This window comes from Toxorhynchites rutilus, chromosome 2 (assembly GCF_029784135.1).
Source record: "Toxorhynchites rutilus septentrionalis strain SRP chromosome 2, ASM2978413v1, whole genome shotgun sequence".
NCBI lineage: Eukaryota > Metazoa > Arthropoda > Insecta > Diptera > Culicidae > Toxorhynchites > Toxorhynchites rutilus.
The window spans coordinates 343,258,669-343,284,996 of NC_073745.1; the positions used below are offsets into that span (position 1 = coordinate 343,258,669).

Consider the following 26,328-nt stretch of genomic DNA (forward strand, 5'->3'; position numbering starts at 1 on the left):
TAAATTTCTACAGCGTTTTTTCCGTGATGCAATTTGATGTGACACACCCTTTATCCTTGGGCAGCTGAACCTGGGATTATCTCATTGGAAAAAATAAAATCGTGACAATGTAGTTGGTCTGTTAGATCGTAGAAGGAAATCCTTTTGAACATACAAGATTGTGCCTATTTGGTAATTAGTCTATTTGGTGAATTATTGGGCAGTTTTCCGTGAAACTTCAACACATTCGAACGAATAAACACGTATTCTAACTTCACTTCACAAACATGCAGATCAGCTTCGCCCGACAGCCCAACGGTGGCAATTGATAGAAGAAAACTGTGACTAGTGTAATGAACAAGGACAGTGTTACTTGTCTGTTTTGAGAGAAGTGATCTCTCTCTCTCTTTCAGAATTGATTTTGGACTAGCAACCAGAAAATTTGCGCTCGTCCTGTGAAAAAGGGACGCGAAATTTGGCCAACTTTAAGCTAGACAATAGTGAATATATTACGGTGGCAAATTTGCGTTGCGTATTAGCTTTCGTACCGAATTAATATGGCAGAAAGTGTATCCTATCACAATAATGGACAGTATGACAACCTCAGGTAATTATAGTAGAACTTATTCCCTTTTAAAAGTTTACTTAGATTTCTTTTAAAAATAGAAAACCAACACTATCCAAACGCTCCAACAATCCAGCAGCTTCTCGTACAATGCTTGAACAATTCCAAACAATACAACATTAGAATTTAATGCCTTGCTAAACTAAAACCGTCCTACAACATATATCTAAAAGCAACACTCATAACAGCAACTGAGACTTACAAATCCAAAAATTAACAAACCACTTTCGATCCTTAGTGCACAAATAATTAGTGTAGCTATGTGCGTGTGTAAATGTGTGTATTTTTTTCGTATGTAATGTATTATTGAATATCCTTAACTATCGCAAGATGACTCCCAGTCTTAAAGGTACAACGTTGATGGTAGCGACCGTTGCGATGATGACCGAGGGACAAAATGGATGTGGCTTTCGATTTTTTTTGCACCTTCATGTGAATAATGTGACCTTTCGCACGTTGACAACAGTGTCGTGAAGAGAAGTAGTAAACAGTAGGCTATGGCACGGGGAAAAAATCCAGCACGCAACCCAGTATTAAGGGGGTATTCTAGTTTAGAGACACAAATTTCGGACGTTTTTTCGTGCTCCGAAAAAATAAAACAAAGAGTATTTTTACTATCCATTATATCATTGTTTGTTCATCTATATTTTAACAATAAAACAAACATTGAACGGAGAAAAAATAGCCATAAATAGAATAGTTACAAACTGATAAAGTGAGGGGGTTCAAAAAAAAGTTATGCCATGGCGTACACGATTCCAGCCCTTCTGGTTATCTGAAACAAAAAAATCGAACAGATTCTAAGCCAAAAACATCTTTTTTGACAAAATGGCGGCCGTTTGAAAAACAAAATGCGGTTTTAAACGTTTGTTTTACGTTTCCCGTTTTTTTTTCAAATATTGAAATTTGAAAAATATAATTTTTTAGAGGTTCATGCGGTAGAGAGATGCATACAGATAATATTCATATAAATTCGGTTCAGTAGAACTTGAGATATCGTATACGCCAGTTTGAAAAAACTATATCCAAACTAGCGTTGTCAGAAAACATTTCATCTTTGGCAGAAATGATGCCATTTCGTGTGCTGGAGGTTCAAATGCACAAAAAATGAGCTGTTTTAAAAGCTTAAAAATACATACGCGAGCAGACATCTCTTTCTGTTTTCTTTTCTTATTTCATTTGAGATCGTGCCAAAAAAAAGTCCATACGACGTCAATGGGGATCGAACCAAGGCCGGCTGGAATGCAAAGCTATTTCACCACACGACCACGTTATTCATATAGCTGCCAGTGCTGTTATATAGAAGCGTGATAATATTACACCTCATATTGAACTCTCAGAGTTTAAAGTCTCTCTAATTCAATACCTTCCTTCCTTCCTACACCTCATCATGAAATGAAGTTGGAAAGTGTTTTCTAAGAGGATAAAAAAGAACATGAACGAGAATATATATTTCTCTGTCTGGGCCGTGTATTGGGCAAACTATACGAAAAGCTTTCATATGCTTTCATTTAAATGTGTCTCCTATTTCGCTCGCTCATATTGGCTTTAGCATATCTATATATATAAAAATAGATTTCTGTCTGTCTGCCTGTCAGTCTGATTCTTATGGACTCGGAAACTACTGATTGGTTGAAAATTGGTATGTAGGGGTTTTTGGAGCCGGGGAAGGTTTCCGTGATAGTTTGAGATCCCTCCCTCCTCTCTAAGGGGGGGCTGCCACACATATGAAACACAAATTTCTGCATTACTCGAGAATTAATCAAGCAAATGAAACCAAATTAGGCATATTGAGGTTTTAGGGTGCAATAAATGTTTCTATGGTGGTTACACTCTCCACCTCCCTCTCTAAGGGGGGGGGGCTGCCATACAAATGAAACACAAATTTCTGCATTACTCGAGGATTAATCAAGCAAATGATACCAAATTTGGCACGTGGAGGTTTTAGGGTACATAAATGTTTTTACAGTGGTTAGACACTCCACCCCGCCCTTTAAGGGGGAGCTGTCATACAAATGAAAGACAAATTTCTGCATAATTCGCAAACTAATCAAGCAAATGGAGCCAAATTTGTCATGCGAATGTTTTAGAGGACACGAAACGTTTCCATGGTGAATAGACACTCCTCCCCTCTCTCCGAGGGGGGGGGGGTTGCTGCCATAGAAAAGAAACACAAATTTCTGCATGACTAGAGAACTAATCAAGCAAATGGGACCAAATTAGGCACACAAACACAAATTAACTAAACACAGAAGGGGAGGTGAGGGTTTTTGGATATGAGAAATGTTTCAATGATGATATGATACCCGTCCCTCCTCTGGAATGGAGAGGGGGTCCCATAAAAATAAAATTGGGATAACATAACATGTGCTAAAAATTAACTTTGGGTGTAGTTTCGAGAAATACGCGTTTGAACTTCATTGCTATGGCCGTACCAGGTTAGATACCGCATCGCTAAAATGGCTCTAACTCGGTAAATAATGGGATTTTCGATATGTCCTTACTAGGATATATTCTTGAATGCCTAAACTACAGAAATATGAAGGAAATTTTGTTTTGATTTTCTTCAAATTTCTAGACTAGAATACTGCCTTAATTCATTGCGGTAAAACGATTTGGGAAAACGCCGAGGCCAAACAAAAGCGGAAAAAATCGGAAGCTTCTCATTCCAACGGTGTCACAAGTGTGGCGTGAAATGTGTCCGAAAGTGGGGGAACCGCGGGTAAGATGGACAGTGGGGATATAATGGACAGGTGCTGGTTTGTATGGTTGCAGTATGAATTTTAAATTTCTGTTGATGGGAACCCCTTCTTCATGCTATTCTATATTATTTAAACCATCCTATAACAATGAATACTGATCAAAAGTGGAATACGGAAACAAAAACCGGAAATCAAACATGATTCCACGTGTGGATGTAATTTTTTCGGCTTCGATTTTAAGCATTTTGAGTGGTTGAATTGCAAAATTGAATTCGCTGATGATTATATTTCGGTTCGCGAGTTGACAGAGAAGCGATATTAGGTATGTACGGAAAAGTAAATTGTTTCGTAAGTGGCAAATTTAAATTATTAAAATAATTGCACTGGTGGGGTTGAAATGGACAGTCACATCCAAGATCACATCCAATGCATGATGGAAAATGAAGGGAAGAATAGTCAACTCTTTTTTATATTGCTTTCTCCGTTTGTTCAATTTCAGTTTTCCATGAAAAATCATGGGAAACGCAGTAATCGGCAGGATTTTTCTGTGCTTATAACTTGCTTTTTCCATTATGAATACAATTAAATGTATTGTAGCACCAAAAACCACGTCTATCTTCATAAAATAATAATATATTAAAAACTGCATGATTTCATGCAACTTTGACCGCTTCTGTCATAAGACTTTTGCAGCATTAAAAAACTTATTTAAATTTTGCAAACTCCAATACACTCTCAAATGTTACCAGAGCTATCAATTGAGTTTGAATAGAAAAATATTAAAAAATCATTTCTTATATCAGAATGCAATTTTATAATCCAGCTCATAATGGGGCACATCGCTCCAGTATGGAAATTAACAAAGAGAGTTAGTCAGTTTCAGTGTTACCAATTCACTCAGATATTTTCTGCAATTGTTTTATACTCAAATAGTTTCTGAAAAGCATAAAACCATTTTCAGATATTTTTTCTTGTATTATGTGATAAGAACCACAACGAACAAAATTATTTCAATGTTTCTGAATACTAAAATCCATCCATGATTAAGAATAATGCAAGCCTTAGAGTCATAATAAAAACTCATAAATACAAAGGCCAAAAGTCTGGCAGCACATTTGTGAACAGCGGCACGTAGCACTATATTTATGAACAGCGACACATATTGATACGTTTGTGAACGAAAATATTGGATTCAAAATTCTTTAGCTTTTTCGGCGTTTGATAACAAAAATGCCTCGAAAATTCGAGATCATATGTTGATTCTATCTGGTAGAAATGTACCGGAAGCGGAGGGTATAAGCAGCAAATCGAGAGTTATCTAAAATAAACGCTTCGATATCGTTTGACATTTTGACTCTTTGTTGTGGTGCGTTTTGGACACGCATATGGGCATCTTACCTCGCTTTTTTAGGAATGGTGTAATATGTTATTTTTGTTGGTTTGCCTATTCGCAATCGTTATTGTTCATTTCATTACAAAGAAAACGTGGCTACGTTGTGGATGTGAAGAAACGTTGAAATATGTAGTAAAAATACATGTTTCATCCTGTTTTGCTTAACAGGGGCGTCTTGGTCGAACTTCCCCTACTGGAAACACAACACTGAGAGAGAGCGAAATTATTCCTCTCGCGAGCGATAAACTTCTACGCTTCGTATATTATGAACCTGTCCATATCCCACCAGCTACATGTCCATTATACCCGCATGGATAAAAATGTTCTACTTTTCGGCTTGTTTTAATTTTAGTAAAAAACATGTAAAAACAATTTTTGTAAAACATTTGGCCAGTTATTTCGAAAACCATTATATTGACCTGTAAGAAACTACTTTTAAATTTTGGAAAACATGAGTTTCCAAAGATACAATTGAAGTTCTTCTTAACATGTCCGTCTTACCCTCATTTCCCCTACTTGCAGACAGGAAGGCGCATGTTATTTTGTTATAATACGCGATTATGTGTGTTGGAAAAAACGCCCTTGTGATTCCTACGGATGCAGATTTTCATTCACAGATCGATTAGATGATGTGATAGTGGAGCAGATTGGGCGAACAAAAAGAGTTTAGCTCGCTTTACTTCGTGGTGCAAGCTACGGATATCGATCACCCGTAATGCAATCCGCATCTCATTGAACACTGGTGATTTTGTTAACCCTTTCTCTACGGCAGTGTGCTCCGTCGGAGTGCTACCGCTAAACGGATCATTGCGCCGAATAGTATACACACCGCGCTGGTGTGATCGATGTGCAGTATCACCCTCATTTCGTCTAAAGACGACACACGTACACACAGATCGTCGCGCGGATGTCGCCAATAGACGACGCTAGTAGCGAAAGGGTTAAGGCCGAATGGTATAGTTTTTTTTTCATACCGTTTTGTATCATATTCCGAACAGTCTCAAATTCCGAACATTTCATTTTTAAATGTAAATTTAATAAACTTTTATGTTACAAATTATTGAATAATAAAAACACAGACAATCTTTGAGGTAAAGGCTTCATTTTGACATTATTTACAGGTATCGACACAGCCTATAATTTAAAACAGTCAAAACCAATGATAAAATGTTTGCGTTAGCAAGTTCCGTAAAAAAACAAAAAAAAACAAATGAACGATCATTTTTCAGTTTTTTGTAGTAGTTTCAACCATTTCGTTTGTTGTTATCATGTCAAGTGCTAGAGAATGTATGAACCTACAATGAAAAGGTGAAAAAAAATCTATTTCATGCAGAAATCTCCATTAAAATTAATATTGAAGTAGCGTTCGAAATATGAATCAAGTTTCTACGCATGATTTAAACTCCGAACACTTCATTTTCAAGTGTAAATATACTGAACTTTAATGTTATAAATAATTGACAAAACGGTAATGCGTTTATTTTTACAGGCTCAGTTCCATAGGTTTCGAGAAGTCAAATTCTTAACTATATTTTTATGCTAATATGTTTAAACATTTTTCCTCAATTCTATGGTTAAGTTTAGCAGGGTGACATATTATTCCGATTTATTCCGCGCGGCGAATGACGTGAGATAGCAAAGTTTCTTGCTTTATTATGGAAGCCACCTTACTTTCCAGCTCCTTTTTGATACACGAGTCGATACTATATGAGGACATGACAAACTATAGTCACGCCATTCGCCATTGGGAACACCGTGACTTGAGCCATCTCACGTCATTCGCCGTGCGGAATAATAGGGAAATTTCTCTAGGAAAAGAAGGGGATATAGGAAGATTGTAACAATGTTGATGATTACACTGAGTTCTATCAAATCTATTCTATCTAGGTCTATTGAAAATCTATTATATGAGGGGCCCAAAATGAAAGAGTGCACCATGTTATTTGCTACACGTATCGGGATGAAGTTTAAAATTTTTCCAGAGCTAGATTTACATGATGTGCTGCTATAAAATAAATCATGCTTCCGGATTCGATGTGGACCAGACATTCTACAATATTAGTGTACATCGTCCAAATGATTCATTGCTTCACTTAAACCATTAATTAATATTTCGGAGATAGGATTACACAATACATTGAGCAAAATTTAGAATTTGCATCACTACTTCCACACATGCGTTAATAAACGAACAATTATCTGAAATCTGGGTTAAAGCTCGTTATCTCGATCTTGATTCGTCTGGCTGCGTTTGAACATTTCTGTTAATACACCGAAATAACCCAAATAACAACAGCACTATTGCGAAAGTTAGCAAAAAAAAACTTGATATTGCTGCTCGGCTTTTTTCACTCTTAAATATGTCAAACGAAGGCAAAACTCGGAATATCCATGCTTTGGCAAGGAAGTGGAAAGAATGAGTTGGGTCAGTCTAGTTTCATTTTTTGTGTTGATCCTTTTTTACCGTCGACCCAAGGGAGAAAATCTAGCGAGAATTTTCACTATTTCTAGAGAGCATCCCTCCGTTTCTTTCAGAGGATTTGCATAATGTTTATCGCTGGCGATCCGAAATAATCCTACGAAATGCTACGGTTTTCATATTTCCCAACTGACAAAATGGGTTCAAATTAAAGCTATAAATAGATGAAAATGTTAAACGACCAAGTATTCATTAGTATTCAGGAGCATATGCTCTATCATCGAAAGAAGTTTTTTCCGTTGTGGCGAAAAATAATTCTCTGCCAGTGAACTATAGTGGTTTTCGTATCAATATCCCAATAACAATCACGATGTATATAATTCGGTTGCAGTTTATCTCACGTAACCGTTTCCATCCATCTCCGACCAACAAGTTGTAAAAAGGCAAAAATCCTCTCTCGGATCAAAACCACCACTTGCGCCGCATCTGTTGATGGAAAATGGAAACATGATTGTGCTTGTGATGAAATCTTCATTCGATTACCATCTCTGGCCGCCGGTTGCCACGAGCAAAAACTAAACTACAAAAGCGACAGCAGCACAGATTCATCGATTTTCGCAGGCATATGCACATTAGATTGTGTTCTATACTTCCTGAACCGTGTTTGAAGAATGACGGTGTCCTGTGTTTGCAGAGTAGGGTGTATTACATAACTGAAAATCAACAACGTCTTCATGTTTGAAGACTCTCAATTTCTTTTCATTTCCGCTGTTTTTGAGCGTTGACAGGTTGTTGTATGAGGTGTTTGATTAAGTGCCAAATTGTTGTTTTAGATTGGTTCCCAAGAAGGGCAGCGCTTTCACTGGTTCTGACAATAGCTGTTTCGATTTCCATTTACACAAAGCTTCTTGAATGGCACTAAGGTTCCTAGAGGAAATTCGCCGTCTCAACGTAGTATTACTTGCGTCATTTTTATCAATACTTACTAGAGATTCATATGCCAAATAACACGCCTTGAATGCATTCTGAGTGACAAGCTCTAGAATACGCGTGACCACAGTGCAAGACGGAGGAAATTTTTTTGACGAAAAATTCCCCCGACCAGAACCGGAATCGAATTCGAACCCCCGGCATGGTAATGTGGGACGCTAACCACTCGGCCACGGGAGCACTTACACAATGCTACACGTTGCAATTCTAGTTCCCTGATGGCTCACGATGGATATTAGTGCAGTATAGATACCTTGATGGCAAATGGACTTGTATTCTTAGACTTCGTTCAATACGCGAAAGCATACGTAAACGAAATTGGTTTTTTGTTATAATGTACCGATACGAAATTTTCAAAAGATCGCCAACTATAGGGAAGTGTTGTTCTCAACCTACCTCTTAAAATGATAAAGGCAATTATTAAGTCTCTGGAAGGAGCAAAAGATGAACCAGCCTAAGGCTGAATATCTGAAAATCTCTATAATAAAAACAAAAAAAAAGTCGCTGGAATACTGGTTTTCTTTGCGTCTTCAGCATTGGACTCATTCGACTCGTCATCAGTAAGACTCTTTTAATGTGTCTTTTATCACTTGTTATGGCTCATGAGCAGGGTAAATCGAAGGGCAATTGTGGAAACTTAAAAATGTTCTATACAAGATCCAGTTGTTGTTTTGATAAATGCATTGTTTTATTTGTCAATTGCATTGTTACAGTGTTACAGTGTTACTCAAAATATTAGATGAAACAACTCTATGCCCACTCCGGAATATAATCGATCACAGTAAATGCCGATTCATTTCCACTCTGGATTTCCGATTCACCTTCAGTCGGAAGCGCAAGTCAAAACCTTTTCCGCCATAGTTCGGAGAATTTTCAGAGGGTATTGAAGGCGTTTTAAAATATTTTATTATTTTTCAAATCCTTATGGGCCATTCTGCATTGAGTGTCTAGATGACTTCCAAAGTGCTTGCAGGGAAAAATTATATCAGACAACTTTTTTTTTTTTTAATTCGTTTATTTTTACAGGCTCAGTTACTTAAGTTTAAAGGAGCCGAATTCTTAAATATAATTTTAAAACTATATATATAAACAATTTTCTTACATCTATGGTTAGTAAGGTGGAAAACCGATTACTCGCGGTGTACTCGAGTTTAGGAGGGTGACATATTTTTAGGAGAAGGATGGGATATAAGGAAATTGTAACAATGTTGATGAACACTCAATTTATAAATCTATTCGTATATCTATAGTGTATTTACATTTCAACTTATTCTACTATTTATAGCAAGGGGACGAATTACCCGCAAAGGAAGGAAAGGAGGGTATAAGGATTTAGGGGCAATCACACACGAAGATCTATAGCTTTAAGGAAAACATATATATGGGACATGTAATCAAGGTCTAACCGAGCCAACACATCTCTCACCGGCACATTGGGCTGTCTTCCTCGGGCCCGAAGGGAGTTTTTTAAATTCGATCTGGCGACCAGATACACCTCGCACGACCAAACAATGTGCTCGATGTCGTGATAACCTTGGCCACAAACGCAGAGATTGCTGCTGGCAAGATTGAAACGGAAGAGTAGTGCATCTAACGAACAGTGATTGGACATGAGTCGGGAGAAGGTGCGAATAAAGTCCCGACTCAAGTCCAGACTTTTGAACCACGGTTTGAGGCTAACCTTAGGGATAATCGAGTGAAACCACCGGCCCAATTCATCTTCATTCCACTTGCGTTGCCAGTTAGCGATGGTATTTTTGCGGACTAAAGAATAAAATTCATTGAAGGCGATTTGACGCTGATAAATATCGCCTTCAATTGCACCTACCTTTGCTAATGAGTCAGCCCTCTCATTACCCGGAATTGAGCAATGTGAAGGGACCCAGACAAAGGTAATGACATAACAGCGTCTGGATAAAGCACTCAAAATTTCTCGTATTCTCTCAAGGAAGTACGGCGAGTGCTTTTCCGGCCTCACTGAACGGATAGCTTCGACAGAGCTAAGACTATCCGTTACAATGTAATAGTGTTCAACAGGTCGTGAGGCGACGCTGTCCAGCGCCCAATGAATTGCTGCCAATTCAGCAATATACACTGAGCAAGGATTCTGAAGACTGTGTGAGGTGCTAAAAAATTCGTTGAACACTCCAAATCCTGTGGACTCGTTTATAGTGGACCCATCAGTAAAGTACATATTATCACAATTGATACCCCCATACTTTTCATCGAAGATCGTTGGAGCGATCCTCGATCGTTGGTAATCTGAATATCCATGGATATCTTGCTTCATGGACAGATCAAAATGCACAGAGGAATTGATGTAGTCAGGGAAACAAACACGGTTGGGAATATACGAAGAAGGATCAACCTGCATGGAGATGAATTCATGATATGAACTCATGAACCCGGAGTGAAAATTTAGCTCGATCAGCTGCTCAAAATTTCCGATCACCAATGGGTTCATGACCTTACACCGGATGAAGAACCGAAGAGATAATAATTTGAAGCGATCTTTTAGTGGGAGTAGGCCTGCCAAAACCTCGAGACTCATGGTATGCGTTGAGGGCATACATCCCAACGCAACACGGAGACAAAGATACTGAATTCGCTCGAGTTTAATGAGGTGTGTTTTGGCAGCTGATTGAAAACAGAAACTGCCATACTCCATCACTGAGAGAATAGTTGTTCGATACAACATTATAAGATCTTCTGGGTGGGCTCCCCACCAGGTGCCGGTAATTGTACGGAGAAAGTTTATTCTTTGTTGGCATTTTTTACTCAGATACCTAATATGGGCCCCCCAAGTACATTTGGAGTCGACCCAGACCCCAAGATACTTGAATGACATAGCATGAGTGATCGGTTTACCCAAAAGTTGAAGCTTTGGTTTTCCTGGTCTATGCTTCCTAGAAAAAACCACCATCTCTGTTTTCTCCGTGGAGAATTCGATCCCTAGCCCAATGGCCCAGGTTGAAAAATTGTTCAAAGTATCTTGTAAGGGTCCTTGCAGGTCGGATTCGTTTGGTCCTACGACAGACACCACTCCATCATCTGCAAGTTGTCTTAGGCTGCAATTTTGTGTAAGGCAATTGTCGATGTCGCTTACATAGAAGTTGTACAAAAGGGGGCTTAAACATGAGCCCTGGGGGAGGCCCATGTAAGAGACCCGACTTACTGCCGAATCTCCGTGAAAAAAGTTCAAATGTTTCTCACAAAGCAAGTTATATAACATATTATTCAATAGAGGTGGCAGACCCCGAGAGTGTAATTTGTCCGACAAAACCTCTATTGAAACAGAATCGAAGGCCCCCTTTATGTCCAAGAATACTGAAGCCATTTGTTTTTTTTTCGGCGTAAGCCATTTGAATTTCTGAAGAAAGCAACGCAAGACAATCATTCGTCCCCTTGCCCCTGCGGAACCCATATTGTGTATCTGAGAGTAGGCCATTCGTTTCAACCCATCGATCAAGGCGAAACAAGATCATTTTCTCCAACAATTTCCGTATACAAGACAGCATTGCTATTGGGCGGTACGAATTGAAGTCGGACGCGGGTTTTCCGGGTTTTTGAATAGCTATAACTCGTACTTGTCTCCAATCATCTGGAACAATATTATTCTCCAGAAACCGATTGAATAAATTCAACAAGCGATGTTTCGCCACATCAGGGAGGTTTTTCAGCAAGTTGAACTTAATTCTATCCGATCCCGGAGCAGAATTGTTACATGAGAGCAGAGCAAGAGAGAATTCTACCATCGAAAACTCGGAATCAAGATCGCACCTACCTTGTGGTATATCTCGAACAATTTTTTGCACAGGAGCGGAATCAGGACAAACCTTCCGTGCAAAATTAAAAATCCATCGATGTGAATATTCTTCGCTTTCATTCGTTGAAGAGCGATTTCTCATGTTTCGAGCCACTTTCCATAATTTTTTCATTGACGTTTCTCGTGACAAACCTCCCACGAAATTTCGCCAATAAGCACGTTTTTTCCCTTTGATTAAGTTTTTAAATTGATCTTCAAGGGCTAAATACGTTTGAAAATTTTCAGGGGTTCCACGTTTCCGAAAAGCTTTAAATGCATTCGATTTTTCTACATAAAGCTTGGAACATTGGCTATCCCACCATAGATTGGGAGGCCTTCGGGAAATGGTGGAACCTGGGATGGGTTTCGTTTGAGCGCGAACCGCGCTGTCATAGATCAAACGAGAAAGGAAGTTATACTCCTCCAATGGAGGTAAACCATCTCTGGAATTGATGGCTAGAGCAATCGCGTCCGCATATTTTTTCCAGTCAATGTGTCTTGTGAGGTCATATGCCATGTTTATAGATTCAGAAGAATTCGACCCAATGGTGATGGAAATTTTGATTGGCAAGTGATCACTACCGTTGGGGTTCTGGATTACATTCCACTTGCAATCTAACGATAGTGAATTCGAGCAAAGCGAGAGGTCAAGAGCACTTGGGTTAGCAGGAGGTTTAGGTACACGTGTTGTTTCCCCAGTGTTATATTGAAGCTGTTACAAAGGTCATATAAAGGGTGTGTCACATCAAATTGCATCACGGAAAAAACGCTGTAGAAATTTAATTTTTAGGAATTATATCTTCAGCTTTCGCTTATAATCAGATAAGAGTGTATAGAACACGTTGGTCATGCTTCACTGTCAATTTTTCATAAATTTGGAAAAATGTCGTCGAACGAAAAAGAGCGTCGTGAATTAATCCTGTGCACTCATTTCGAGAATCCGGAGTTGTCACATCGGGACATCGGTAATATGCTGGGAATCGCCCAATCCACGGTCAGCAGAGTACTAAAACGATACTTCGAGAACCTAACCATCGACCGGAAGGTGAAGAACGGCAAAAATGGATGCTCCGTCAGTGAAAAAGATCACAAGCGCGTAGTTAAGCAGTTTAGACGTGATCCGAGAAGTTCGGTCCGGGATGTCGCCAATAAGCTGAATTTGTCAAGTTCATGCATCCAGCGGACCAAGCAGCGGGAGGGCCTGCGTACATACAAGGTTCAGAAGGCTCCTAACCGCGACGAAAGGCAAACATGGTGGGGAAGACGCGAGCCCGGAAGCTGTACACCGAAATGCTGACGAAGCCGCATTGCCTGGTAATGGACGACGAAGCCTACGTCAAAGCGGACTTTTATCAGCTGCCGGGCCTGTTGTTCTTCTCCGCAGAGGACAAATTCAGCGTTCCGGAGGAGATTCGCAAGCAGAAACTATCCAAGTTTGCCAAAAAGTACATGGTGTGGCAAGCGATCTGCTCTTGCGGAAAGCGGAGCGCCCCCTTCGTGATGACCGGCACGGTAAACGGGCAGGTTTACCTTAAGGAGTGCCTACAGAAGCGCTTACTACCACTATTGAAGCAGCACGAGGGCCCGACCATCTTCTGACCGGATCTCGCTTCGTGCCACTATTCAAAGGACGTGTTGGAGTGGTACGAAGCCAACGGGGTCACCTTCGTGCCAAAGGAAATGAACCCGCCCAACGCGCCGGAGCTTCGCCCAATAGAGAAATATTGGGCGATTATGAAGCAGGCCCTCCGGAAGAACCCAAAAGTTGTCAAATCGGAGACGGACTTCAAGAGAAAATGGATTTCTGTTTAAAAAAAACTACAACCTGACGTTGTACAGAACCTTATGGACGGGGTAAAGAGGAAGGTGCGAGCATACGGGCTTGGGCTCGAAGTATGAATAAAAAGAAAATGCCAAAAGTTGTTTAATAGTTTTTATTTTACTGTCTAAAATTTTCAAAAGGATCGGTCTACTGGGCGTATTTCTGCAGCGTTCTTTTCGTGATGCAATTTGATGTGACACACCCTTTATCAACGATGAACGATTATCGTCGTACGGTTCCCCCCAGGCAGTTCCGTGAGAGTTGAAGTCTCCCAAGATTAATCGTGGCTCAGGAAGGAGTGAGCACATGTCATCAAGTTGTTTGCGGCTAACCGCAGCTCTCGGAGGCCAATACAAGCTGACAATACAGAGGTCTTTGCCTCTGATGTTTGCATGACAAGCAACAGCTTCGATCCCTCCAATAGGTGGAAGGTCAATTCTAAAAAATGAGTGGCACTTATTGATCCCCAAAAGCACCCCTCCGTATCTATCATCACGGTCCAAGCGTATAATATTAAAATCGTGGAAAGAGATATCATCTCGCGAAGAAAGCCAAGTTTCGGACAGAGCAAAAACATCACAATTGAAGTTATGAATTAAAAATTTGAATGTATCCAATTTAGGGATAAGACTACGACAATTCCACTGTAAAACAGTGATATCTCCGACCTCTCTATTTGAATTAGACATCAAGAGAGATAATCATTGCAAGGAGGGGCCATGTTTGCATCAATTGTTGCAAAATTGTCTTTAATACTGGAAGCATTGAGATGACAAGGGTTCTGATGGAGTCGGAAACATTAAAACACGTGAAGATTTGATCCAAATGGTCAGACAATTTTATAAATCCCGAATGGGAAGTTGAGCTTGACGGCGAAACAGGGACAGTTGGGGTTTTTGATGTCCCCTCGAGTGCTGGGTCGTTCGAAGATGAAATATTCCCACGGAAGCCAGGAAGAACCTGGTTTTGTATGTCCGCTGCACTCGATTTTTTAGGCAAGCTAACAGAGGATATAACCGTGGGGACTTGTTCTTGAACTTTGGGAGTGGTCACATTTTTGCGCCGGGGATTCCCTTTGAAAATAAACGGTGTGCCCCCGCTAGCTGCGTCCGCTTCCATTTCATCAACTGGCAACGTGGAAAAGGTATTGTGTGTTGAGATTGGTTGTTCTTGTTGTTGGGTCAGTGGCGAAGCGCCCTTCAAAATTTCCGCAAATGTGCGCTTCGAGCGTTCCTTTAAAGAGCGCTTCTGTTTCTCCCAGCGACTCTTGTAATTTTCACAAACTGAGAGCTCGTGTGGAGATCCCCCGCAATATGGACATTTATGCTCAGTCGCACTGCAGGATTTCCCCTCATGTTGCTCTCCGCAAGTGGCACAGCGCTCCTTGTTGGCACAAAAATCCGAAGTGTAACCAACTGACTTGCATTTGTTGCAAGTCATGGGCTTTGGCACGAAGAGTCGCACAGGTAGTCTCAATTTGTCCACCATAACGTAGTCAGGGAGGGCGGCACCAGCAAAGGTGACTCGAAACGAGTCGGACGGCGTAAATTTTGTTTGGTCCCCATCATGGGAAAGTTTCCCGAGTTGGCGACAGTCCAAGATTTTCACTTCCATTGAGGGGAGCTTCTTGAACTTGCCTTTTCCTTCTGCTTTTATTTGTTCGCTCGTCAGACCCGTTTCAGTTATCACCCCCTCAATTTCTACGATATGGGAGGGTATAAATGTTCGATATTCGAGAGTGAAATGTTGATCAGCAACAATCTCGTTTGCGTGTTTCCGTTCATTCACGACAACTCGCAATTTGTTCGGTCTAACCCTGCGAATTTCAGATACAGAAGTGTATCTGGCCAGATCTTTCATGATCTGAATCACGTTAAGGTTTTTTCCTTTCGGTTTTGGCCGGAGGAAAACAACCCAAGGGCCAGTTCCAGGTGCATCTTCTGGATAAACTCTGACACGTGGAGCGGAGACAACAGAGGGGGAAGACGAGGACGAGGACGAGGACGAGGATGAGGATGAGGACGAGGACGAGGATTGGGTTGGATCGGAAGCATCAGAAGGGGGAAGCGAAATCGATGATGGGAGAGGGGGAGTGGAAGTAACAGTGGGTTGAGAAGGGAGGCTTGCTATTTTCTTAGAGGGGGGCTTGGAAGGATGAGCAGATTCGTCCCCAGAAGAATTATCTTCTTTTTGAGGGACTCGTTTATGTTTTTTCCCAGATCTTGTATGAGATTCATTATCGGAGATCTCCATCTCTGGAGATCCTCCACTATTCTCCATTTTACAAAAATTTCTGTCTGTTTCTAAATTATTATTGATTTTAACAATAATCTTAAAAAAATAGCAAAAAAAAAAATTATGATAATAATATTAAACAATGAACAAATGAATCGAATAATAATATTAATAATAAATATGTGTACCTTAATATATAAGTTGTTCCAATAATGCGCTCTACTGCCCTAACCAGGGAGAGACAGAGGCTACACGCTACGGAGACAACACAATAGCGCAAGAATAGCTTACGCAGCCACGTGATGATGAATCCCGTTTGCGACAGTCACGCGATGGCGATCCCGTTATGCCGAATCAGTTCAACAGCCGCAATCCGGCTCGCTGCAAGAGCGCTGCTTCAGCTTCCATTCGTTGTAATGTCCCTATTCAAATGTTAATGAATGGAAGCTGAAACAAACCACACAAAAACGTCAAACCGATGATGGCACCATGATTTATTGATTTCTTTTATTATTCTTCGTGAATCCGAAAAAGATAGCAACGAATATGGTCAAAAGAAACACTACAAAAGAAGTACTCAATGTTCGAGTGGTGGAAAACGTCATTTTGATCTGCTCGAATGATAAGAATAATCAACGGTTTATTTCACAATTTTATGAACTATATATACAGGGAAACTTCGATATAACGTACCCTCGTTATAACGTACCCTCGATATAACGTCACTCGATACAACGCACATTTTACCTCGATATAACGTACACCTTTTCAAAGTGTAATGGAAATTTTTTTTCAATATTTTTTTTCTGATAGAACAATGAATTATCTGTATTGCGATGCTAAAACAAGTTTTGTATCTTCAATCAATCTGGAAAAACAGCTGGTTTTGTGATTCCAGATTCTAAATGAATCTAGCTTTAATCAACAGTACGAAGGTAAAAATCATGAGAAAGGCTGGCTTCGTCTTCTGATTGAAGTTATTCATTAACTTGACTAAAACAGTAACACAATAATTTATTATAGACTACGTTTATGAGTACTTTATTATGCTTCGATATAACGTACAATTCGATACAACGTACAATTTTGAAAGTGAAATGTACGTTATATCGAAGTTTACCTGTAAATAGTGCACGAAGCTTCAACGGAAATTCTATTTCTTTAGCATTGGAATGAGTTAAAAAATCATTTTAGTTAAATCAAGCCGATCTTCTCAAAATAAAACGGTGTTACAGGATCCAGTTTTTTTTAAGAGCAATCTTCCAGTTTCTTGAAAACTGTTATTGGCAACCCTGTGTACACCACTGATCAGATAATGGGAAAGCCATGACGTGTGTGGAAGCGGGCGTGTCCGCGGATTTAAAAAAAAATGGAAAAAAATGAAATTCCACCGTCGCCACGGAAAAATTGCTCGAATTGCACTACGAACCGGGGGATTTTTCGTCAGAGAAATTTCCTTCGACTTGCACTGTGGTCACGCGTATTCTAGAGCTTGTCCCTCGGAATACATTCAAGGCGTGTTATTTGGCTTAAGAAATTTCAACTAAGTATTAATAAATGACGCTAGTTAATGTTAATACGTTGAGACGGCAAAAGTTCCATTCAAGAAGAATAAGAGGAGGTAATCGCCGCCACGGAGCCTACTTTGCCTCGAGAAAACGTATTTTTCAGATGGATAAAAGAAGTCGGAGCATCGCTGGGTCAAGTGTATCGAGCTAACAGAAGACTATGTTGAGAAATAAATCGCCACTTTTCCAATTTTTTTTTGTAGGCTAAGTACTTATCGGACTGTCCTCGTACATCCTCTTTGGTGCATCGTTTTGCCTGCTTCTGCTTTCGACGAATATACAGGCCTATTCTCTCATTGAAACGTTAGTTGCTGAAGAACCTAGCGTTTTCGGTACTTCTCTTACTGATGTTAAAAAATACAGCTTGGAAAAAATCCCTTATTTTATAGGGATTACGAAAATACTAAGGAGAATTTTTAAAAGAGCACTGTTACGACGCTCACAGTTCTTCAATCAGTTTTATGATCGAAAGACAACAATTCGAAATGAAGGGTAATCGTTAGCGTTATCATAATTTCCGGAACAGTTTATATTTAGTGCTATCTTTGTATTAAAATGTAGAGTATTGAACATCGCATAGTTAACCAGTAAAAACCGCACACCCGAAGAAACATAGTTTTCATTTTCTACCTAAATGTATTTTGTAGTGCACAATTTTCCCTTCCATTTTTCTATCACCAAAATATATTGAAAAACGCAAACACACGCATCAACAACATGCAATCTGTATATTAAACAAAAGCCTTCTACACATTTTGACCAGTCCAATGCATTCCGCTTCATAAATCACTACACCAATTCATGTTCATTAATCACTCCTTTGTACCAACAAATATAGAAGTTCGTCGATTTGCAAACACCAGTTTTTGTCAATTTTTCTCTGTTTTCTCTTCATTATTTTCTAATGCGAAAACGAAACAAATTGAATGCGATGTGCAGAACTTCCCTGCCGGTTCCCATGTTCTCACGCAATGACTTCAACATTTGGTCAGTGTTGAAAAACTGCATCGGAAAGGAGTTAAGCAAAATCACAATGCCAGTGGTATTCAACGAGCCGTTGAGGTAAGTATCGATGGGTTGGTGGATTAAATCCTTGATGTAAAAAAATGATCCTCGTTACCTGTTCCAGCTTCCTTCAGCGGATGACCGAATATATGGAATATGCCAAACTGTTGCGAGTAGCTTCCGAGCAACCAGATCCCATCGAACGACTGAAGCATGTTTCTGCGTTCGCTGTCTCGGCGCTGGCATCGAACTGGGAGCGGCTTGGTAAACCCTTCAACCCGCTGCTGGGTGAAACATACGAACTCATGCGACCAGAGTTCAGAATTATCTGCGAGCAGGTATCTCATCACCCACCAATCTCGGCTTTCCATGCGGACTCGGATAGTTTCACGTTCCATGGGACGATTCATCCGAAGCTCAAGTTTTGGGGTAAGAGCGTGGAGATCCAGCCGAAGGGTATCGTGACGGTCGAGTTTCCGAAGCTGGGCGAAGCGTACTCGTGGAGTAACGTGAACTGTTGCGTACACAATATCATCGTGGGTAAGCTGTGGATCGAACAGTACGGCGTGATGGAAGTTATTAGCCATAAGCATGGCCTCAAATCGACGCTCAATTTCAAACCCGCCGGTGTGGGCAACAAAGATTTACATCGGGTCGAGGGATTCATATCGGATAGGAAGTAAGCATGATTTAGTTGACAATTGATAGCCTATTTTTATCCAAACTTTGTTTGCAGCAAGCGCAAAACACATTTCCTGTATGGAAAATGGACAGAGTTTATTAAATGTACAGACCACGCATCGTACGAGGAGTACTGCAGGGAAAATGGTTACAAGTTCAAACGGGGCGATGAACGAAGTAAAAGTCCCAATGAATCACCTGGAACAACCCCTCGAAAAGTTCTGTCGAAGCTGAACAGTCTCAAAATGAGTTCTTTCAGAAGCTTGTCGATGTCAGAGGTGCAAACATCATCCCACTAACTCAATTTCATATTTATTTTAAAAAAACTTTCTCATTGTTGTAGCCCGACGATCCGCCAGAACCAGCGGAAGGTGATATACCGAAGAGTGATTCGTCCTACTCGATCGACATTCCGAACTCGGTAACTCTGTGGGAAGCCGAGGCTCGTCCTGACAACACCGCAGAATACTATCAGTTCACGAAGTTCGCTATGACACTCAATCAGATGGAGGAACACATGAAACAGCCGCATAAACTGTGTCCAACGGATTCTCGCCTGAGACCGGACATTCGAAAGCTTGAGCAGGGTGATCTGGACGGTGCAGCACAGGAGAAGACACGCCTCGAAGAGAAGCAGCGGGACAATCGGAAGAAATGTAAAAAAGCGGAGGATACTATTTTTCCAAGGTACATTATGTTCAATATGATATTTAGGAGTCTCCCTGTCTTAGTGTTGAGGCCATATAGTATGAATCCCAACCCAATAGGGCTCTTGCTACACATACATGCTTCTTCTTCTTCTTCAATGGCACTAACGTTCCTAGAGGAACTTCGCCGTCTCAACGTAGTATTACTTGCGTCATTTTTTATTAGTACTTAGTTGAGATTTCTATGCCAAATAACACGCCTTGAATGCATTCTGAGTGGCAAGCTCTAGAATACGCGTGATCACAGTGCAAGTCGGAGGAAATTTCTTTGACGAAAAATTCCCCCGACCAGAACGGGAATCGAACCCGATCACCCGGCATGTTAGTTATAAAGCTAACCACTCGGCCACGGGAGCACACATACATGCACAGCATGTATTGGGCACACAATCGTTTGTTTACATTCGTAGTTTCTATGCGGCAGAAGCGGATTCATTATCAATCGGCGTTCTTGTAGATGATTCAAATATAGTTGAGGTCTTTCTATTACATGAACTTTGTAAAATAGTTAGGCAAGCTATTTCATGAACAAGAGGTTTTGTGAGACACATTTTACCTTATTTACTAGCACCTATTCCTCGATGTTCATTGAGCGACTTTCCCACTAGATTTGAATGTTCGGACCTAGATTAAAGTCGCAAAGGCTCGAGCTTACGTTCGAAGGCTTCCCTGTATTTTCTATAAATTAGCTAATTGATGGATATATCCGTTCCCGATCAATTTTCTTACAAACATATTTCACTTCTCCGCAGAGCAGAAATCAAAGTTGGGGGTTTGTTGATCTTTCTGGCTGAATGTGCCACAGCTACAGTGTCGGACAATAGAATAGGACCACAGCTCAATCCAAAACAGAAAGTGACAAAACTTTGAGAAAAAAAATTCCATTTAAGTGCATCAAACCATTTACAAATTGTAAATTCCATTCTTCGAAGAAATTAAAATCATCCGTAGTTAAACCAATTGTCCTTTATTTAAAAATGCGTTTTAAGCATACTTACTGACTAAAATAACGCGACATAAAATAGGACCGCTTTAGAATTCATGGTAAAAAAAATTTAAAAAAAAGGAAATTCATACCGTGATCGATTTGCAGGGTTAGTACGTGGTGGTATAACCCTTATTACGCATCACTTCTCGCACCCGGTTCGGCATCGACTCCACCAGCTTTTGGCACGTTCTCAGCGGGATAGCGTACCACACCGCCTGGATTCTCTCCCACAGCTGCTGCTTGTTTTTTGATTTTTCGGTGTACACCTTACGTTTAACTATTTCCCATAGGTTCTCTATGGGATTGAGATCAGGGGACTGTGCTGGCCACTCCATAACGTCTACCTTATTATCCTGGAACCACTTTCTAACCGTTTTAGCGGTATGTTTGGGGTCGTTGTCCTGCTGGAACTGCCACTTTAGGGGCATCTCCCACTCGGCGTGTGGCAGCATTACTTCCCGAAGTATCTGGGCGTAGAGATGCTGGTCCATAATCCGGTCGATCCAGTACAAGGGACCCACCTCGTACCAAGAAAAGCACCCCCACACCATGATGTTACCTCCTCCATGTTTGAATGTTTTATTTGTATACTGGGGCATATACGCACAGCCGAGTGGGCGATGGACCCAACTCTTTCCGTCCGAGCCGATGAGGTTCACTTTGGTCTCATCCGACCACAGCACATTTCTCCATAGTTTCTCCTTTTCCGGGTCCATCGCCCACTCGGCTGTGCGTATATGCCCCAGTATACAAATAAAACATTCAAACATGGAGGAGGTAACATCATGGTGTGGGGGTGCTTTTCTTGGTACGGGGTGGGTCCCTTGTACTGGATCGACCGGATTATGGACCAGCATCTCTACGCCCAGATACTTCGGGAAGTAATGCTGCCACACGCCGAGTGGGAGATGCCCCTAAAGTGGCAGTTCCAGCAGGACAACGACCCCAAACATACCGCTAAAACGGTTAGAAAGTGGTTCCAGGATAATAAGGTAGACGTTATGGAGTGGCCAGCACAGTCCCCTGATCTCAATCCCATAGAGAACCTATGGGAAATAGTTAAACGTAAGGTGTACACCGAAAAATCAAAAAACAAGCAGCAGCTGTGGGAGAGAATCCAGGCGGTGTGGTACGCTATCCCGCTGAGAACGTGCCAAAAGCTGGTGGAGTCGATGCCGAACCGGGTGCGAGAAGTGATGCGTAATAAGGGTTATACCACCACGTACTAACCCTGCAAATCGATCACGGTATGAATTTCCTTTTTTTTAAATTTTTTTTACCATGAATTCTAAAGCGGTCCTATTTTATGTCGCGTTATTTTAGTCAGTAAGTATGCTTAAAACGCATTTTTAAATAAAGGACAATTGGTTTAACTACGGATGATTTTAATTTCTTCGAAGAATGGAATTTACAATTTGTAAATGGTTTGATGCACTTAAATGGAATTTTTTTTCTCAAAGTTTTGTCACTTTCTGTTTTGGATTGAGCTGTGGTCCTATTCTATTGTCCGACACTGTATATACAGGTCAGACTCGATTATCCGGAGTATTGATTTTTTTTTCACTCTGGATAATCGAGTCATAGAAAAACGAATTTTCTCTTGGTAAACGTAATATAAATATGATTTGCACTTATTTATTAAACGGTTTTATATAGGTTAACTTTGTCTGTAGCGCTGTACCACATTAATAGAAATTTAACCCTCCTCCTGTTGACCGTTTGATCTGAAATTTGGAACACATCTTTATTTCTGGTGTCATTATGAACTGCGTATTCCATGATCTTGAAAAATTCAATTTGGCCGTCGTGAAAAAATGGCTGAATGATTTGACATGGAGAACACGAAACATAATAAACAACATAAATTGAAAAAGGTCGCCGCCACTAAATGGTCGACTATGTATTTTATGCAATCCCCTCAATATCGGTCAAGATGAAATGATTTGACTAATAGAATACAGTACATCAAGAAAATATTCCGAAGAAAATTAGGTAAGAAATAAACGTTGGATTTCCATTATCCACAGTCAGTTGTTCCATCATACACCCCACGATTTTTTAAGTCTCATCATTGCCCTAGATTAATGAAGGAACGGATGTGATAACTACTAACTGCTACATGTCTAATTATTTTCTAGCTTTTAGTACATTAAACTGTTTAACTTAAAAAGTATTTTTACTTGTTTTATTTTCTAGTTTTTCATAAATTATTTGTATCATTAGTATACTTCTCTACATTAAAACCATTAAAAAAATATTAATTTAAAAAAAAAATATTTGTTACCTAACTTTCTTCGGAATATTTTGATGATATACTGTATTCTATTAGTCAAATCATTTCATTTGATACCAATATTGAGGGGATTGCAAAAAATACATAGTCGACCATTTTGTGGCGGAGACCTCTTCAAATTAATGTTGTTCATAGTGATAGTGTAGTGTATTCTCCAAATCAAGCCATTCAGCCATTAGCGGTGGCCAAATTGAATTTTTCATGGAATACGCAGTTTTATAATGACAGTAGGATTAAATGTATGTTCCAAATTTCAGATCAATCATTCAACAGGGACGGGGTCAATTTTCCATTAATGCGGGACAAGCCTACAAAACACTCAAACATACATACAAACAGGGCAAGCTGAATGGAACCGTTAAAGTAAATTGTTTATTTGGGAACTGCGGTCATTTTGGATTTGGATTTTCCATAATCTACTGTATTCTACCAGTCTAACCCTTTCATTTAATACCCATATTGATGGGGTTGTGAAAAAAATATATATGGCGCTATCTTGTGGTGGCGGCCATTTTGGGTTTACATTTTTCATAAATAACTGTGTTCTACTAGTCAAGCCCTTTCGTTTGATACCCATATTGATGGGGTTCTGAGAAAATATGTAATCGGCCATTTTGTAGTAGCCGCCATCTTAGGTTTGCATTTTTCATAAATAACTGTATTCTATTAGTCAATCCCTTTCATTTGATACCCATATTGAAGGGGTTCTGAGAAAATATGAAATCCGCCATTTTATAGTGGTCGCCATCTTGGATTTGCATTTTTCATAAATAACTGTATCAAGCCCTTTCATTTGATACCCATATTGATGGGGTTGAGAAAAAATATATATGGCGGCATCTTGTAAATACTCCGGATAATCGAGTCTAAAATTCCGGATAATCGAATCCCGGATAATCGAGTCCGACCTGTGCTATAAAAATGATAATAGATATTAGCGAGAGAGAATAGGAGAAATGCCGTGATCACCCGAACCAGTTGAAATACATTCCTCGTTTCACTAGCCCTTTTGGCAGCTGTTTTCGGCGGCGAAGAAACACCTTCGGTCCAGCATTTACGGCCAACTGGCTCGTACACTTAATTTTCGTTCTAATATGTTCGATCAAGGAAGTGATAACTACTGTTTTTTGACGTAGAACTACGTCATTCGGGAAGGGTGCCAAATCAGAAAACAGGTCACGTTTTTATGAAATAAAGTTAACGTTAATAACTATTTTCACTGTGAACGAATTCTCATGATTTGCATACCAATCGAATCGGAAATTCTCTAAGATTTGTTTGATATACTGTACATTACGGTTAAAATTCATGAAAACTGGATGAACTTCCTTTTTTCCCATACATTTGTTTTGCCGATTTGTGTGCTAACCCTACCCGTATTTCGAATGCTTATAACTCCAACATTTCTTAACAGATCGGAAAGATGTTTGCATCAATTGATAGGAAATATTTTTACGCGTCTATCACAATTAATAAAATATTATTTTTTATGAGATAAACAATTGAATAACTGCAAAATATCAAACGTTATTTAAACGCCCTAACTGCCAAGTTTTGATTGGGCCGATTTACGGTTTCCCCAACACAGACTTTAAAATCTATGTACTTGTGGAAATCCGCTCTGCAAATCGGGGGTATTTTTGTTCCCACCGAGCTGTGTTTCCCCAACACTGTCTTCAAAATCAATGTGCCTCGGGGAATCCGCTTCGTCAAAACATGCAAGTCGGGGGTATTTTTTTCCCACTGAGCTGTGTTTCCCTAACACGGACTTCAAAATTTCATGTGCCTGGGGGAATTCGCTTCGCAAATACATGCAAGTCGGGGGTATTTTTTGGTGTTCAATACTGTTGTACTCACTTGTCGTTGTGCAGACCGGAATATGTTTCCCTGATACATACTTTTAAACTGAGAAGCCTGGGAAAATCGTCATTTCAGTTACTAGAGGTGAATGAACTTTCGCGGTTCGAGAACTACGTAAACATAAGATGTGAAATAATTTCAGAGGAAAATGTAAAATACAATGATCGTTTGACAATTCTTCCGTTTACATATTTTGGTAGTCCTAGGCATCATATCAAACGTATACGGACGTTCATCGAATTTATTTGTAGCGAAGAACACAATCTATTGCAAAAATTTTGATGCATTCTTTCAAATAATATTCGAAGTGGTAAACAAATTGATTGTATAATATAATTGCGTAGTTCCACGTCGAAAATATGCGGTCGTGTCCTAGATACATCCCCTTAAAATTTTTTTTAGTTTCCAGAGTTTCTTTTCATCCCAGAAGCCATTAAAAGCCTTAAAAATAAAAAAAAGAGTTTCCAGAGATGTAAAAAGACTGGTTGAAGAGATGAACAACAACTATCTTCGTTTCTAAAACAACTTTTCTAGCCTTATTGTTTTGGTCAGGCATGAAACAATCAAAAACCAAAATCCCGGTGTTCCATAACTGTAGAAGCAGATGAAAATTTATAATTCCTTTCCAAAATTAACATCAAGCATATATTATGTACTTAAATTTAAAACTGTTTTATATGGAATGTTCATTATTCATCTGTAGGTTTCTTTCGTCAACAGTTCCCAACGAACCGCTTATTAACTTTGAAGAAACATATCTTTAAGGGGGTAGTACACTATTGTTGTTCTACAAGTTTTTATAGTGGACCGATTTCAACCTGGAACAAAAACTACAGTACAGTAGACATCCCAGAGAACATTTTAGGCCAAAATTTTTTTTTTTTGAAGTTTCCATAGTGTACAATAACATTCAACGTATACTCACATATTCACCCCGATTCTGCATTCCACCGGATTTGCACTTCGTGCGAAACCATTATTTCGTTAGAGTTATAATTTTGCATTCCCTATTTCAAACGTTTTGCCCATTTAATGCTCGAAGAACAAATCGAACGAAATGCAAAAACAATTCGAACGGAATACAGAATGGAATTTCATCAAGTCGATCAAAATGAAGAATCGGGGTGATTAATTCACACCCAATCGATTTTTTACGCATCGATTAGATTATGAAAGATGAACAAGATTCCTGAATATTCGATTTATTCGAATGATTGTCTTTTAGTATTCGATTAATCAAGCGAATATTTATTTTC

General features: G+C 39.7%; 1 protein-coding gene across 7 annotated transcripts in view; it reads left to right on the top strand.

Moving 5' to 3' along the window:
* Positions 1-26,328, top strand: part of LOC129771682 (oxysterol-binding protein-related protein 2) — a 45,462-nt gene that overhangs the window by 16,753 nt on the left and 2,381 nt on the right. For 3 of the 7 annotated variants that reach the window (XM_055775586.1, XM_055775589.1, XM_055775588.1), the window contains exons 2-6: positions 273-586; positions 18,478-18,600; positions 18,668-19,222; positions 19,280-19,502; positions 19,568-19,911. In XM_055775586.1, the coding sequence (XP_055631561.1) occupies positions 537-586; positions 18,478-18,600; positions 18,668-19,222; positions 19,280-19,502; positions 19,568-19,911 (1,295 nt within the window). In that variant the 5' untranslated portion in view covers positions 273-536. The remainder of the gene's footprint in view (positions 1-272; positions 587-18,477; positions 18,601-18,667; positions 19,223-19,279; positions 19,503-19,567; positions 19,912-26,328) is intronic. The other 4 variants (XM_055775587.1, XM_055775591.1, XM_055775590.1 and 1 more) reach the window with 2 other exon arrangements.